General features: G+C 44.7%; 1 protein-coding gene across 1 annotated transcript in view; it reads right to left on the bottom strand.

Annotated features, from left to right (window-relative positions):
- The window catches only part of LOC120023171 (apoptosis-resistant E3 ubiquitin protein ligase 1-like), a 35,954-nt gene that overhangs the window by 17,580 nt on the left and 447 nt on the right, over positions 1-17,927 (bottom strand). Inside the window, exons 2-4 of the mRNA XM_038967187.1 lie at positions 16,937-17,207; positions 16,227-16,395; positions 14,486-14,706 (exon numbers count right to left, since the gene is read on the bottom strand). Coding sequence (XP_038823115.1) covers positions 14,486-14,706; positions 16,227-16,395; positions 16,937-17,084 — 538 coding nt within the window. The 5' untranslated portion in view covers positions 17,085-17,207. The remainder of the gene's footprint in view (positions 1-14,485; positions 14,707-16,226; positions 16,396-16,936; positions 17,208-17,927) is intronic.

A 17,927-nucleotide genomic window follows, 5' to 3' on the forward strand; every position in this document is an offset into this window, starting at 1 on the left:
AAAAATAGTTGTACCTTTTTTGTTGTTGCAATAATCACTGATTTGGCTTTCAGGTCGGTCTATAAAAATGCTATTTTTGTAACAAATTTAACCAAAACCATGCATAATGCACATTCAGTAATAATGTTGAGGGCATTATATAAAATGAACACCGGTCTCATGAACAATATCTCGAGCACAAGCCCATGTGCTAATATTTATATTTCAAGTTTAGCCAACTTGGATCTAGGTATAATTTCAGAAGCTGTGAATTCAGCTAACAAGGCCAAACAGTTGAATTGTTATGAACACAACCTTCTGTCCGTCTCCAACTGTTTGAACATCATGCTAGCCTGTCTACTTTGTTCACATGTTGAAATAAGTGGCCTACCTTATTTGTCAGAATAAGAACGAGTTGCCAATTCCTTATAATTGTTTTATGCTTATTGCACATTTATAAAAGACAGACTAAACAGCTAGTATAACAATCTTTATTTGACTAAAATGCTGCTAGCGATACGTGGGACCGTAACCCATGGGCGTGCAACAAACTGAGCATACATTTTCCAGAATAATTGTTCATTGGTACATCCGTTTTATTAGTGTCTGCTCTGCTTGAAATGTAAGGAGTTGAAACATAAACAGGGTATGGTTCGAAAGGTTCACGTTTCCTCTATTACAGTAAAATAATGTCTCAATGTGTTTCGGTGTCCATATGAACGATTCCGTTGGACCAAACCTCAAATAGCGAGTTGAAACCGTTTGTCAGAGAGGAAGAAGTGATCTCCCATCTTAGTTGTTGTGAGTGGTAGGGGCTTTGGAGAAAGAGGCGGGACAACAACTACCATTGTTAGGGTGGAGACATGAGCATCTCGTTATTATATACAAATCTCTGGTGGAAATGGGAAGGTGCACAGCACAGAAGGAGCGAACGAGATGAGACCAAAAAGACATGAAAACAAGCAGACAAACGCTCATAAAAAAATAAAATAAGAATTCTGCGACACAGGCATTTGGAATATCAGGCAAAAACATTCATTTGAATTAATTTTATATATCGCTCAGCCCTAGGTGGCAGCATAGGCCTCTCCAACCCAGCTCCTCTTTAAATATTACATTTCTCCTTCTTTGAAATGTAACTCCTGCAGGAAAACCACATATGCTGACAATCTCTAAGTGTTCAAGAACCATATGCTTTTCCCCCATCATGAAGCCTGTGCACATTCCATGTAATCAATCAATCGAATGTATTTATATAGCTCTTCTTACATCAGCTGATGGCACAAAGTGCTGTACAGAAACCCAGCCTAAAACCCCAGACAGGAAGCAATGCGGGTGTAGAAGCACGGTGGCTAGGAAAAACTCCCAAGAAAGGCCGGAACCTAGGAAGAAACCTAGAGAGGAACCAGGCTATGAGGGGTGGCCAGTCCTCTTCTGGCTGTGCCGGGTGGAGATTATAACAGAACATGGCCAAGATGTTCAAATGTTCACAGATGACCAGCAGGGTCAAATAATAATAATCACAGTGGTTGTAGAGGGTGCAACAGGTCAGCACCTCAGGAGTAAATGTAATAAGTTGGATTTTGTTGATCTTTACTTGTATACAATCAAAGTTAACCAGATAAAACATTTTAGCAGTCGTATAAGGGCAGTGGGCCATTTCATGAAATGGGAGAGTCATACATCATATGAATACATAGTTATTGTATACATTACATCTATAGAGCGTGTGAACATGCAAGCTGAACAGAGATTTAACAGAAAACATACAAAAAACAAAGTAAAGTACTTTTGTACTTTGAGGTGCTATGCCTTTTAGGGCTTTTAAGCTCCAACTCCTCTCCTAGTGTACCAAAGGTCTGAGGATTATGTCATTGTACATAGATGAGTGGAGGCTTGACACACACCTAAGAGAAGTGTCTAATGCCTTCCCATTCACCCCGTCCCAATCCCCCAGAAAGAGCCCCTCTCCACTCTCACCAATAACCACCATTGAATCTTAGCTGTAATGACAAATTCAACATCCTCTCCTAATCGATCCAGAACTCTTACTCATTTTACAGCAGGTTTGCAAGTCACAAAAGTAAATTAAATGACATTGTAGTATAGTTAAATACTTCTCTCTCCCAAGCCAAACCCATCCCTCTCCACCTCCCTGCTCCCCTCCTTCTACCCCCTTTACCTAAGCCAAGCTTGTCCCAACCTCCCATCCTTGTCCACCCAAGCCAAGCTTGTCCCAGCTTCCCATCCTTACCCACCCAAGCAAAGCTTGTCCCAACCTCCCATCCTTGCCCACCCAAGCTAAGCTTGTCCCAACCTCCCATCCCTGCCCACCCAAGCTAAGCTTGTCCCTACCTCCCATCCTTTCCCACCCTCCCTCCCTACCTCTCTGACACACTTACACCCATCAACTTACTCATCCATTCCCGCCCAACATATACCCTATGCACCCACTCTCTCCCACCCTCCTACACATATTCATATTCACCATCCATCACCAGTTTTAACCGGTAGGTAGCCTAGCGGTTAAAAGCGTTGGGCCAGTAACCGAAAGGTCACTGGTTCAAATCCCTGATCCCTAATTGCTCCTGTCGCTCTGGATAAGAGTGCCTGCTAAATGACCAACACATATATATACAATGCCAGTCAAACGTTCGGACACACCTACTCATTCAAGGGATTTTCTTTATTTTTACTATTTTCTACATTGTAGAATAATAGTGAAGACATCAAAACTATGAAATAACACATATGGAATCATGTAGTAAGGGAGGCAGAGCTAGCATGTTGGAGTGAACGGCTGTGTGTGAGAGAGGCTCCTGCAACTGTTTTGCAAAACAATCTAACTTAACCTACTTTACAGCACTTTTTACAACATAAGTCTCTTTCTAATACAATATTGTAACTTTTTATGTGAACATGCTGAGTAATAGGCGACTAAAGGACAATAAATCCTCATCGGAGCCCTCCTCCCTACCAAACAACAAGACAGACATGGCGGAATGCACAGGTAACAACATGACACTTGCCCGGGCTCTGGGAGAACTACGTGTTGCTATAGCTGAGGATTTTAAGGCTACTATTTGAGAAGACCTTGAGAAGGCTTCTGAATTCAACGCTGATAGGATTGACGAGTTAGAGAAGCTATGCACGTCCTTGCAGGACAGTGTGCAGAGGCTTTCTGTGAAAGTGGTCGACCTAGAGGGCCGATCCAGACGTCATAACGTTCACGTTGTCAGAGGGGGTGGAGGCTGGCTCTCGCCTGTTGTCCCCGTGCCTGGACCGGGCCAACGTCCTCACCCAGTAATCATCTCTTGTCCCCGTGCCTGGACCCGGCCAACGTCCTCACCCAGTAATCATCTCTTGTCCCAGTGCCTGGACCGGGCCAACGTCCTCACCCAGTAATCATCTCTTGTCCCAGTGCCTGGACCGGGCCAACGTCCTCACCCAGTAATCATCTCTTGTCCCAGTGCCTGGACCGGGCCAATGTCCTCACCAAGTTGTCACAGTTTCAAGACCAAGGATCTTATCCTGTGTGAGGCTCGAATGGGGTAACCTGTTACATAAAGGACATCCCTTCCGTGTCTATGTGGTGAAGCATCACGCCGGCTACAGAGATGTCATGACCAAACTCTACAAACTCCATCTTCGCCCAGCCTTGCTCTTCCCTGTCAGACTCAGAATTACCCCTCCTTCTGGTGAGAAGATCTCTCCTCGGTTTTGGATGCAGAGAAGTTTAGAGTGCCTTGTCATTGTGTGTTAGGGTGTGGTGTGCTCATGGACTCGAATCCATACTATGCCATAGCGGATGAGACCTTAATAAACTGTCTCAGCACGGGCTGCCGACTGAAGTTTTATTGTTGCTCCCGAACATGTAAGATGCTGAGCCGGCCAATGGAGGGCGGTTAGAGCTTTCATTTCACTTTCATTCCAGCTGGAAGACTGACCTGTCGTTGGAGTTTAGAGGATGCCTATTTGAGTGGCTTGTCAGGTTTGATCATTGACACTTTTGGATGGATATACTTATATTCCCCCATTTTTGTTTTGTTTCGTTATTTCTCAATTCTTACATTATTCCTACATTATTCTTATTATCATACCATTTATTTACTATTTGCAGGGGACTGGTGGTGATGGTTGGGGCGGGGCAGATGGGGTGGCATCAGACACCTGGATATCATGTTGGTGTCTTGTGCCGTTCTGCTTCTGCTTCTGTCATTGCAGCGGCCGCTCTGCCGTTCTGCTCCTGTCATTACAGCGGGCCGCTCTGCCGTTCTGCTCCTGTCATTACAGCGGGCCGCTCTGCCGTTCTGCTCCTGTCATTACAGCGGGCCGCTCTGCCGTTCTGCTCCTGTCATTACAGCGGGCCGTTCTGCTCCTGTCATTACAGCGGGCCGTTCTGCCGTTCTGCTTCTGTCATTACAGCGGCCGCTCTGCCGTTCTGCTCCTGTCATTACAGCGGGCCGTTCTGCTCCTGTCATTACAGCGGGCCGCTCTGCCGTTCTGCTCCTGTCATTACAGCGGGCCGTTCTGCTCCTGTCATTACAGCGGGCCGTTCTGCTCCTGTCATTACAGCGGCCGCTCTGCCGTTCTGCTCCTGTCATTACAGCGGGCCGTTCTGCCGTTCTGCTCCTGTCATTACAGCGGCCGCTCTGCCGTTCTGCTCCTGTCATTACAGCGGGCCGTTCTGCCGTTCTGCTCCTGTCATTACAGCGGGCCGTTCTGCCGTTCTGCTCCTGTCATTACAGCGGGCCGTTCTGCCGTTCTGCTCCTGTCATTACAGCGGCCGCTCTGCCGTTCTGCTCCTGTCATTACAGCGGGCCGTTCTGCTCCTGTCATTACAGCGGGCCGCTCTGCCGTTCTGCTTCTGTCATTACAGCGACCGCTCTGCCGTTCTGCTCCTGTCATTACAGCGGGCCGCTCTGCCGTTCTGCTCCTGTCATTAGAGCGGGCCGTTCTGCTCCTGTCATTACAGCGGGCCGCTCTGCCGTTCTGCTCCTGTCATTACAGCGGGCCGTTCTGCCGTTCTGCTCCTGTCATTACAGCGGGCCGTTCTGCTCCTGTCATTACAGCGGGCCGCTCTGCCGTTCTGCCCCTGTCATTACAGCGGGCCGCTCTGCCGTTCTGCTCCTGTCATTACAGCGGGCCGCTCTGCCGTTCTGCTTCTGTCATTACAGCGGGCCGCTCTGCCGTTCTGCCCCTGTCATTACAGCGGGCCGCTCTGCCGTTCTGCTCCTGTCATTACAGCGGGCCGTTCTGCCGTTCTGCTCCTGTCATTACAGCGGGCCGTTCTGCTCCTGTCATTACAGCGGCCGCTCTGCCGTTCTGCTCCTGTCATTACAGCGGGCCGTTCTGCTCCTGTCATTACAGCGGGCCGCTCTGCCGTTCTGCTTCTGTCATTACAGCGGCCGCTCTGCCGTTCTGCTCCTGTCATTACAGCGGGCCGCTCTGCCGTTCTGCTTCTGTCATTACAGCGGGCCGTTCTGCTCCTGTCATTACAGCGGGCCGTTCTGCTCCTGTCATTACAGCGGGCCGTTCTGCTTCTGTCATTACAGCGGGCCGCTCTGCCGTTCTGCTTCTGTCATTACAGCGGGCCGTTCTGCTCCTGTCATTACAGCGGGCCGCTCTGCCGTTCTGCTTCTGTCATTACAGCGGGCCGCTCTGCCGTTCTGCTCCTGTCATTACAGCGGGCCGCTCTGCCGTTCTGCTCCTGTCATTACAGCGGGCCGTTCTGCCGTTCTGCTTCTGTCATTACAGCGGGCCGCTCTGCCGCTCTGCCCCTGTCATTACAGCGGGCCGCTCTGCCGTTCTGCTCCTGTCATTACAGCGGGCCGTTCTGCCGTTCTGCTCCTGTCATTACAGCGGGCCATTCTGCTCCTGTCATTACAGCGGGCTGCTTTGCCGTTCTGCTCCTGTCATCACAGCGGGCCGTTCTGCTCCTGTCATTACAGCGGGCCGCTCTGCCGTTCTGCACCTGTCATTACAGCGGGCCGTTCTGCTCCTGTCATTACAGCGGGCCGCTCTGCTCCTGTCATTACAGCGGGCCGCTCTGCTCCTGTCATTACAGCGGGCCGCTCTGCTCCTGTCATTACAGCGGGCCGCTCTGCTCCTGTCATTACAGCGGGCCGCTCTGCTCCTGTCATTACAGCGGGCTGCTTTGCCGTTCTGCTCCTGTCATCACAGCGGGCCGTTCTGCTCCTGTCATTACAGCGGGCCGCTCTGCCGTTCTGCACCTGTCATTACAGCGGGCCGTTCTGCTCCTGTCATTACAGCGGGCCGCTCTGCTCCTGTCATTACAGCGGGCCGCTCTGCTCCTGTCATTACAGCGGGCCGCTCTGCTCCTGTCATTACAGCGGGCCGCTCTGCTCCTGTCATTACAGCGGGCCGCTCTGCTCCTGTCATTACAGCGGGCCGCTCTGCCGTTCTGCTCCTGTCATTACAGCGGGCCGCTCTGCCGTTCTGCTCCTGTCATTACAGCGGGCTGCTCTGCCGTTCTGCTCCTGTCATTACAGCGGGCCGCTCTGCCGTTCTACTTCTGTCATTACAGCGGGCCGTTCTGCTTCTGTCATTACAGCGGGCCGCTCTGCCGTTCTGCTTCTGTCATTACAGCGGGCCGCTCTGCCGTTCTGCTTCTGTCATTACAGCGGGCCGTTCTGCTTCTGTCATTACAGCCGGCCGCTCTGCCGTTCTGCTTCTGTCATTACAGCGGGCCGCTCTGCCGTTCTGCTTCTGTCATTACAGCGGGCCGTTCTGCTTCTGTCATTACAGCGGGCCGCTCTGCCGTTCTGCTTCTGTCATTACAGCGGGCCGCTCTGCCGTTCTGCTTCTGTCATTACAGCGGGCCGTTCTGCTTCTGTCATTACAGCGGGCCGCTCTGCCGTTCTGCTTCTGTCATTACAGCGGGCCGCTCTGCCGTTCTGCTTCTGTCATTACAGCGGGCCGTTCTGCCCCTGTCATTACAGCGGGCCGTTCTGCCGTTCTGCTTCTGTCATTACAGCGGGCCGTTCTGCCCCTGTCATTACAGCGGGCCGCTCTGCCGTTCTGCTTCTGTCATTACAGCGGGCCGTTCTGCCCCTGTCATTACAGCGGGCCGCTCTGCCGTTCTGCTTCTGTCATTACAGCGGGCCGTTCTGCCCCTGTCATTACAGCGGGCCGCTCTGCCGTTCTGCTTCTGTCATTACAGCGGGCCGTTCTGCCCCTGTCATTACAGCGGGCCGCTCTGCCGTTCTGCTCCTGTCATTACAGCGGGCCGTTCTGCCCCTGTCATTACAGCGGGCCGCTCTCCCCATTAGGTACCCACCAGCCTTCTGTGGTGTTTGTGTATATATGTGTAGGTGTGTGTACATATAAATATTATTTGAACTTCATTTTTTTCTCTCAGCATTTTATTCTTATTATTATGTATGTTTAATTTAGATTATTATTTTTTGTATAAATATGTTTGTGTTGATATGTATATATTTGTGTGTGTATGTATGTATGCGTGTGTGTGTGTGTGTGTGTGTGTATGTGGTGTGGATATATATATATTTTATTTATTTTTGATTGGGGGGTACGTTTAATTTAGCAAAATCCATGTTCCGATCTCCCAACCCACAATATGTAAATGTACCGCTGTCTATATCGGTTGTTGATGGTTTATGTTTAGACCGGCATTGCTTAGCAATATAACCTTGAGCTGTTATATATTGCTTATCTCAGGGATAGACCCAGGATGACATTTAAGTGCGCAATATGTTTTCGTTGCAACTTATTCTGTTTTGGTTTATTAGATGCTAAATGAACAATTTATTTGCTGGAGCCTCCTCAGTTCATATGTTAGTAGACGTTCTAGGATAGTGAGAGGAGAAAGTATAGTTGGGATTTTATTTTTGTTTTACCTCTCGTTTGAGGTCGCGCCGTGCATTTTTGGCATCGGCCAGACAGTGTGTTTATTTGTATTTTTCTCTCCTATTTGTGTATGCCTGTTAAAGGTGGGTTGAGGGGAGGGTAAATGTTGGGGAAAGTTGGGGGACAGGGTAGAGAGTAAGGGTGCTTGCCAGGTGGAGGGGTTGGTTGGATACTGCTCATATGTAGGTGCTACATATGCTGATCGTGATGGTTTGGTGCGCTTTCTTACCTTTTTATTGAGTTACATGTTATGCAGGCCACCATAGGAACTACAAACGAGAGGAAGGCGGGGCTTACATTTACTTCCTGGAATGTCAAGGGTTTAAACGAACCAATTAAGAGAGGCAAGGTCCTAGCCCACTTGAAAGCACTCTCGTCTGATATTATATTTTTGCAAGAAACCCATCTGAAAAACAATTCTCATAGCAGACTTAAAATGTAGGTGGGTGGGGCAAGTGTATCATTCTAACTTGTCCGCCAAAACGAGAGGCACAGCGATTCTGGTACGGAAAGGAATTCCCTTTCTACATAAAACCACTATTGCGGATAAAGAGGGTCGTTATGTGATCGTAATAGGAAAGATCCACTCTACTTCTGTAACTCTACTAAATATCTATGGGTCAAACATTGATAACCCCACATTTTTTCAAAAGAGTCCTTGCCCTGATTCCAGATATCTCCCATACTAACCTGGTCATTGGAGGGGACCTTAACTGTGTGCTAGACCAATATTTGGATAGATCCTCTACCCGGCGAACCCCTACCTCCTATTCAAGCTTATACCTGTAATGTGAGGTATCATGATATTATAATCTCTGACCACAGTCCACTCACCTTCTCCCTGAGATTGAGTGACATCGTATCAAACGAGAGGGTCTGGATGTCAAACGAGAGGGTCTGGATGCTCCTCACAGAACCAACACTCTGTGAACATCTTAAAGACCAAATGACATTTTTCTTTGATACCAATGACAACACAGAGACTTCCCCAGCATTATTGTGGAAAACACTGAAGACCCCAGTACTTGCACACTCATCTTCTGCTCATCTACCACTCCAGTGTTTAATTCTAAATTGTAATTATTTCACCACTATGGCCTATTTATTGCCTTACCGCCCTGATCTTACCTCATTTGCACACACTGTATATAGACTTTTTTTCTCTATTGTGTTATTGAATGTACGTTTGTTTATTCCATGTGTAACTCTGTGTTGTTGTTTGTGTTGCACTGCTTTGCTTTATCTTGGCCAGGTCGCAGTTGTAAATGAGAACTTGTTCTCAACTAGCCTACCTGGTTAAATAAAGGTGAAATATATAAATATATATATATACATACATATATATATTTGAGAGGCTGTATCATCTCCTTTCAGGCTGCCAGAAGTAGGCAAAACAGAAAGGAAAAAAAATAGAATTGGAGGGACAAATTCATTTACTGGATAGGGAGAATGCTAGTCATCCATCTATGGAGAAACATTTTTTTAAATTACCGCTTTAAAATATGAATATAATCAGATTCTCTCAGCTAAAATGTTTAAATCTTTGCTCTATGCCAAGCAAAAATATTTTGAATTTGGTGACAAACCACATAAATTACTTGCCAGACAACTTTTAAAAAACTGAGAGTGACCGAATGATTCACAAAGTAAAATTTGCAACTGGAGAATTACTCTCTTCCCCCAAGGACATCAATGACAGATTCCATCAGTTTTCCGAGAATCTATATACATCTAAAGCAGATCCTAACCCCTTAATTATGAAAAACGTTTTGGAGGACTGTAATCTCCCTGCCCTAAACCAGGAAGATTCCAACCTCCTGAATAAGGAAATATCTCTTCGAGAAATTCAAGAAACAATTACATCTTTAAAGAGTGGCAAGACCCCAGGCCCAGATGGATTCCCTGGTGAATTCTATAAAACATTCAGCAACATGCTCTCCCCCTACCTGCACAAAATGTTGGTTCAGGCCAATGAGGATGGAGCTCTCCAACCTACTTTGGATGAGGCGTTTATTACAGTTATTCATAAAAAGGGTAACGATCCGGAAGAGGTAGGGTCATACAGACCAATATCTCTCCTTAATACAGACCAAAAGATTTTAGCAAAAACTCTTGCTAATAGGGTTAGCACTTTAGTGGGCAAATTGGTCCATTCGGACCAGACCGGCTTTATCCCTAACAAACTCATTCTTCAATATCAGGCACCTCTTTAACATTATGTATTCCCAGAGGTTATCCAACGTGGACCTTGCCGTTATATCTCTGGACGCCGAAAAGGCCTTTGACCAAGTTGAGTGGTCAAAGGCTATCTATTCAAGGTCCTACAGAAACGTAATATTGGAGATGGGTTCACAAAGCGGATCCAGCTTTTATATAGGAACCCCTGTGCGAGAAAACTTACTAACCAATCACTCACTAACCAATCGCCACAATTTAACCTTTATAGAGTGACAAGGCAAGGTTGTCCGCTGTCGCCTCTGCTTTTTGCTCTAATCTTCGAACCTCTCGCTCAGACAATCAGATCTCATGCAGCAATACAATGGCTTTAATACTAAAGATACTCTAAATAAGATTTCACTATACGCAGATGACATACTCCTCTATGTAACAGAACCCCAATCTAGTATTCCAGCTATTCTTGATTTTATTAATTTGTTTGGTATCTTCTCGGAATCCAGAATAAATTGGAACAAGAGCGAATTAATGCCCATATGGTTGCAAAACACCTCTTGGTTAGAACTTCTTCCATTTAAGTTATCTTCAGAAAAATTTACCTATCTAGGAATTGTAGTTACCAAACAATACCTCTCACTATTTAAAGAGAATTTCCCCCCTCTGATGCAAAAACTCAAGGCAAACATATAATTTTGGAGAACTCCCCCAATTTCATTGCTCGGAAGAATTATTGCCATTAAAATGATCTTCGTCCCACAACTGCTTTACCTATTCCAGAAAATCCCAGTATTCATACCTAAGTCCTTTCATAAACAACTGGACTCAATTATCAATCCATTCATCTGGGATTATAAAACACACAGGATAGGTAAAAAACACCTCAGTAAATCCAAGATGGAAGGAGGATTGTCTCTCCAAAATGTTTATATTTTACTATTGGGCCGCTAACCTCCGTGCTGTTACGTTGCTGCTGGATGACGCACTTCTGTCATCCAGTTGGCTTAGTATGGAGCGTGAGGATTGCCACCCCTTCTCTATTGGCGCTGTGATTTTGTCACCTGTCAAGTTGGAGATGTCACTTTATAGTAACAATCCTATTATACATAGCACAGTCCGAAATTGGAAGCAAATTAAAGTTGACTTTGACCTTAGACCAATATCATTCCTACTCCCTGTTGCCAGGAATCCCTCCTTTGCCCCATCTAACCTTGATAACACCTTTGAGTTATGGGGAGAACTAGGGAGCAATACCATATGGCCTCCTTTGATTTGTTGATGGAAATCTATAATCTTCCCAGAATTAACTTTTTCAGATACCTACAGATTAGAGACTACGTTAGAAAACATCTTCCAACATTTGGGAATGCTAAACCGTCCATATTTGACAGATGCATAAAAATATGCCCCAACGCAGGCAAACGAATATGTTGTCTATATGACGCTTTTAAATCTGTTAGCACACCTTCTACAGATGCCATTAAGGCAAAGTGGGAGGAAGAGCTAGGGACTGACATTTATGTGGCAGACTGGGAAGATAGCTTGGAGTATATCCACATCTGCCCTCTTTCTGTTTACCTGTCCTTGTTCTGTTTTTGTATTATTTACTTTGGACCTAGAACTCTGGGTCTTTTTGTTTCTGTCTGCTCTTTTATGTTTAGATAAGAATTGCATACTTGTCTTTTCTACAAAATACCTATACAACATTCTTGTGTGTTCAATAAAAAAATATTTGAACAAGAAATCATGTAGTAACCAAAGCAAGTGTGAAACAAGTCAAAATATATTTTAGATTCTTCAAAGTAGCCACCCTTTACCTTGATGACAGCTTTGCAAACTCCTGGCATTCTCTCAACCAGCTTCTTGAGGTAGTCACCTGGAATGCTTTTCCAACAGTCTTGAATGAGTTTCCACATATGCTGAGCACTTGTTGGCTGCTTTTCCTTCACTCTGTGGTCCAATTCATCCTAAACCATCTCAATTGGGTTGAGGTCGGCTGATTGTGGAGGCCAGGTCATCTGATGCAGCACTCCATCACTCTCCTTCTTGGTCAAATAGACCTTACACTGCCCAGGGGTGTGTTTTGGGTCATTGTCCTGTTGAAAAACAAATGATAGTCCCACTAAGCGCAAACCAGATGGAATGGCGTATCGCTGCAGAATGCTGTGGTAGCCATGCTGGTTAAGTGTGCCTGGAATTCTAAATAAATCACAGACAGTGTCACCAGCAAAGCACCTCCACACCATCACACTTCCATGCTTCGGTAGACTAGTGGTTAGAGCGTTGGGCCAGTAACCGAAAGATAGCTGGACTGAATCCCCGAGCGGACAAGGTAAAAATCTGTCGTTCTGCCTCTGAGCAAGGCAGTTAACCCACTGTTCCCAGGGCACCGAAGACGTGGATGTCGATTAAGGAAGCCCCCCGCACCTCTCCGATACGTGGGACCGTAACGCGTGCAACAAACTGAGCATACATTTCCAGAATAATTGTTCATTGGTACATCCGTTTTATTAGTGTCTGCTCTGCTTGAAATGTAAGGAGTTGAAACATAAACAGGGTATGGTTCGAAAGTTTCACGTTTCCTCTATTACAGTAAAATAATGTCTCAATGTGTTTCGGTGTCCATATGAACGATTCCGTTGGTCCAAACCTCAAATGCAAATAGCGAGTTGAAACCGTTTGTCAGAGAGGAAGAAGTGATCTCCCATCTTAGTTGTTGTGAGTGGTAGGGGGAGGGGCTTTGGAGAAAGAGGCGGGACAACAACTACCATTGTTAGGGTGGAGACATGAGCATCTCGTCATTATATACAGATCTCTGGTGGAAATGGGAAGGTGCACAGCACAGAAGGAGCGAACGAGACCAAAAAGACAACATGAGAACAAGCGGACATAAACGCTCAAAAAAACAAAAAATACAACAAAAAAATAATTCTGCAATAAATGGATTTGGAATATCGGGTAAAAACATTCATTTGAATTAATTTGATATATCGCTCAGCCCTAGGTGGCAGCATAGGCCTCTCCAACCCAGCTCATCTTTAAATATTACATTTCTCCTTTTTTGAAATGTAACTCCTGCAGGAAAACCACATATATTGACAATCTCTAATAGGCTGACCACACCGCTCGCGTCGCAAAATAAATTTATAAATCTATGTTATTCAATTATTGCGTCAACAAGCGTCTGCGTTGCCAAGGGCTAAAATAGAAGTCCTTTCTATTTCTGATACAGATCGCGCTGCAAGTCCTGCCTCTCCCATCTCCTCATTCGTTTATAAAAGCAGGTACCCACATGCCATCTCCTCATTGGTTATACCCACGTGGGTGATTGAAAGATGAACTGTGTTGCCGGTCGGTGTAGTAATACTATGAAAGCTTAGATGCCAATCACCATATAAGTTCAAAGATGAAGAAGCCTGAAAGGAGGAGAGATGACTAGAAATTATTCGGTTGGCCGTTTTATGTGTAGATTAATTGTCGGAGTAGAGGACCTTGTGTATTTCAGGTAAAATAACAACTCAATGTTTATATCCCAGGACAAATTAGCTAGCAACAGCAAGCTAGCTAAATAGGACAAATTAGCTAGCAAGTGCAAGCTAACTAGCTAAATTGCCATAAATGTTTAATGCTTTTCGACTTGTTCTCAAATTAATGTAATTGGTTCAGAGTTTGTTTTGATATTTTAACCTGCGTGTCGTGATCGCGTTTGGTGTAGGGGGACAAAATAAATGTATGCACGATGGTGCACGCGCACAGCCGGTTTGGGTTCCGTGTAAGTGTTCAATCTCTAAGTGTTCAAGTTCAAATGTTTAATCATGAATTGAAATGCATTCCAGGTAACTACCTCATGAAGCTGGTTGAGAGAATGCCAAGAGTGTGCAAAGGTGTCAAGGCAAAGGGTGGCTACTTTGAAGAATCTCAAATATTTTTTTATTTGTTTAACATTTTTTGGGTCACTACATGATTCCATGTGTGTTATTTCATAGTTTTGATGTCTCCACTATTATTCTACAATGTAGAAAAAAGTAAAAAATAAAGAAAAACCCTTGAATGAGTAGGTGTGTCCAAACTTTTGACTGGTACTGTATATGTGTATATATATATATATATGTGTATATATATATATATATATATATATATATATAAGTCACCTTCCCATTCATATACACACACATACTCCCACACACACACACATCCATGAAACAGTTATTGCACTTATTGTTTCAGCATGACTATGTAGTAACAGTCAACTTCTCCTTTACAACATATTACCTAGTTCTGCTCATCTGTGTGGCTATTGCTTGATAAAACAGTGAAACGCTAGGTCCTTGCAATACATCAGTATCTTCTACAGACAACTATTGAAGTCACTCTAAGTCTCAATACATGGCAGAAGCTTTCCAACACCTGTCAAACAATGTGTACAAAGTGATCAGGCACTCACCGATAGACCACTTCTCATTCAGCCGCCTCTCAGCAAGGTTGTGCACTAGTTGGATCTCGTAGTCTTGGTCGCGGCTCCCCCTAGAGGCCTGGAGAACCTTGACGCCCGTGGACAGCTTGATGTAGTCTTCGTAGTAGTATCCCCACGCAGCCAGAGAGAGCTGCAACTGGCTGTCAAACTGGGCTAGATCATCCAAATTCATACAACCCAAGGTCTTCAGTCTTCATTTGGACCACAGTGCAATATGGTCAAACAGAGAAATAAACTGTCAATTGTATTCATTTCACCTCTAGCATGGCCCCAGTCTTACACAGGACAACTGAACAAGAAGAATCTGGCTTTAAACAGGGCTGTGGTCTGTTAGCTAGTGCCTTAAATAGGCTTCTGTGTACTCTATCGTGCACGTAAAGCAAATATTGGTTTATCACCTTGTTCTGCACTGCACCACAGTAAACGTAAGATGATCTACTAAGTTACATTTACATTAAGCCTTAAAAAGGGTCAATCTGCAGTTCAAACAACAACAAAACGGTCAAACCGCCCCTGATTTGGTAAATAGCTGAGGGATGGGGCTGGAGAAATGTAACCACTCAAATTCATAGACAAAGCTATGGATGCAAGGAGATCAAATGAGATCAAAATTACAGTTAACCATATTGAGCCAATACAGTGTTTGTTTACAATTACTTTGTTTAGAAACAAAGGAGTAGAACAAGTTTATATTTTGGGTTCTGATGCGGTAAGAACATTTTACTACGCTCATGAGGGATTTATAAGTTATATTCTTCAAGAATCTATGCAAATTAATCATGAATTTAAATGTCCAGAAATGGATGTAGCAATCGCAGATTGCCTCTTCAAGAGTTATATAAACATCAGAAAGCCAGATAGTCATAGTGTAGTATGTAGTGAGTCATGATGAAAATGGATTAGTATTCCTATGACACATGTATTAAATGGTACATTGTAATCTACTCAAGGAGCAAAAGCTTTCCAGGGTTGACAGCTGCTGTAGCCACAATAAACACAGTGTAATAACCACTATAACCCAGCTGCTCATGTTTACAATACATTACTTTAGGTAAAGAGCCAGTGCTCAGACAGACCTGAGCTCATACTGTACTGAACAATCTGCAAAGAGGAAGTCAAGTTTACAATCCCCTCTGTATGACTAACCTATGTATCACAATAAAATATATGAATGTGATACAACTGAAAATAGAAAACATTTGTCTTTATTTATTAATTAATACATAAAACAAGTAAAGGTTATACTATTATACAGAAAGGCCTATCGGCTCAGTCTGACTACAGTTCAACTCAGTCCACTGAAAGCTACCCCCACATCTATAGGATTGCAGAACATCGACTACTATATCGTATGTGTAACAGCCCCTTAAGAGCACTCATTACTGCAGTGACCCTCTGAAACACTGCAGCCTCCTGAGCTCAGTGTCACCAAGCGCAGCCAGCCATGAATGGGGAGTCTGCTCCCAAGTGGACAAAAAAGCTGACACAAAGCAGTATCTGTTCTATGGTTGTTATTCTCATTCATGTAGCCTATCTCTCAGTGAAAGAGAGAAAGAGAGAGACCTCAGTGTTTCACGAAATGAATTCTGTAAGATGTAAGTGCAGAATTGTGTAGTAATGTTAGTTGTGTTTATGTGATGAGTTTGAATCTGCCCATGACAGGTGAGAGGTAGGTAGTACTGTGCTAATAGCATGGTGGTGGTATGCTTACGTATGATAGTAGTGCTCAAGGCTTTGAGAGCAAAGCCACTCCTGGAAGGCAAAGTCTCGCAGCAGCTGGATGTGAGCCTCTGCGATGTCCCTCCAGCGCCGCTTCTCTCTCACCACGTCCTCCAGACGAGTCAGAACACTCAGGCTCAGCTCCTCCAGAGTCTCCACATCTACACACACAGACAGACAAAGACGCAGACAAATCAGCCAGAGCAGAGTAGACATGCCAGTATGAGGATCTATTCTAGTCTATAGCCTTGTCACAAAGACATACACCTCAACATTACCAGAATGAGGCGAACACAAGAATATACTCTTACCTGCAAACAAGAAGGCCCTAAATCACTGAAACAACAACCCCAGGCACTACAAAAAGTTACACCAATGGCTGAAGATAAGCTGTCGAGAAGGAATTTCACCCATTGGCCTAACCTTCGTTAAAACGCCCTTTTAACTGTGGTAGACATTTGTGCAAACTCCAACAGATGAGAAAATTCAAAGAGAATAAATTCCCCTTGTTGTAAAAGAGCTGGGATGCTGTGCATTAACTACAGAGCAAATCAATTAAGATTTACTGTGTTTGGCTGCAATTCAATTAGCCTCCTTCCCATCAGCAATAGTTCAGAGATGCCAAACTGCCACTGAAGATGTTCCATGCCATTCATAAACACTGGATCATCGCAAAGAGTGGCGTATATTTTCTCAACTGACCTTCAAGTAAGTGTTTGTATTCGGAGAGACTGTGGCCTTGAATCCATTCTTCGATCTGACTTTCTTTGCCTTTCTTCCAGCACACTTCCCAGAAGAAAATCCACGAGACTGAGCAGAAGAGGAAGGTCAGCAAAAAGCGGCGGTCCATCAGACCATCTTCAGCCTGGACTCAGACTCCTCTGCTCCTCACAAAGGCTGGGCCAGGTCCAAAATATTGCACGATAAAGTCTCAAATGATCTTAATTTCTCCAGCTTCTTCACTTGGAAAGACCTAGAGCAACAACAAAACATGACAGGTATAAGTCCGGCAGTTCAAAAATAATTAACCTAAACAATGACTGAGACAATGAAAAACGTGTGATCATGCGCATCTAGCTACTCAGACACTGTCACTAATCAGTACCAGCATAGCCAAGAAGACATGTATGAATATTAATGTGTCACACTGGAGGAGTGTTGGGTGATGGGATACGACATGTAATCCAGATGACTTAAATATGCATGAACTGGCAAGGGTCCTAAAAGGTCTCATTACTTGAATCTCATAATCTGAACTGAAGACCACCAAAGACCATAGTGATAAAAACATAGACTAAATGCATTGTGGCAACACCCATACTCAGACTATCTACAAAAACAGCATCCCCACAAGATACCTATTTGTCATCAGCGCCGCTTTGGAAGCCTTCATCAAGGTTGAAATGATACGGCATTGATTTACATATGACCCCTATGAATGACAACTAGGTCGAGGATACTAGGCTGTATCAATAAGGAGGTTTTTTGACAGCATATCACAGAGTGCTGTTTGCTAAAGATCTGACGAGAAATTACACATCTGGAATGGTGAAAGGTTTAGCAATACTGCATAGCTTCAGTAATCAATATGCCTTGATACTGGCTCTTGGGGTTAACTTGTCCTGCTAACGTTACCTGGGCTGGTTGGCAAAGTAAGGCGACCAATTAATGGAACAACAGCAGCTAGTTATGT

The sequence above is a fragment of the Salvelinus namaycush genome, chromosome 28 (assembly GCF_016432855.1).
Source record: "Salvelinus namaycush isolate Seneca chromosome 28, SaNama_1.0, whole genome shotgun sequence".
In the NCBI taxonomy this organism is placed as follows: domain Eukaryota; kingdom Metazoa; phylum Chordata; class Actinopteri; order Salmoniformes; family Salmonidae; genus Salvelinus; species Salvelinus namaycush.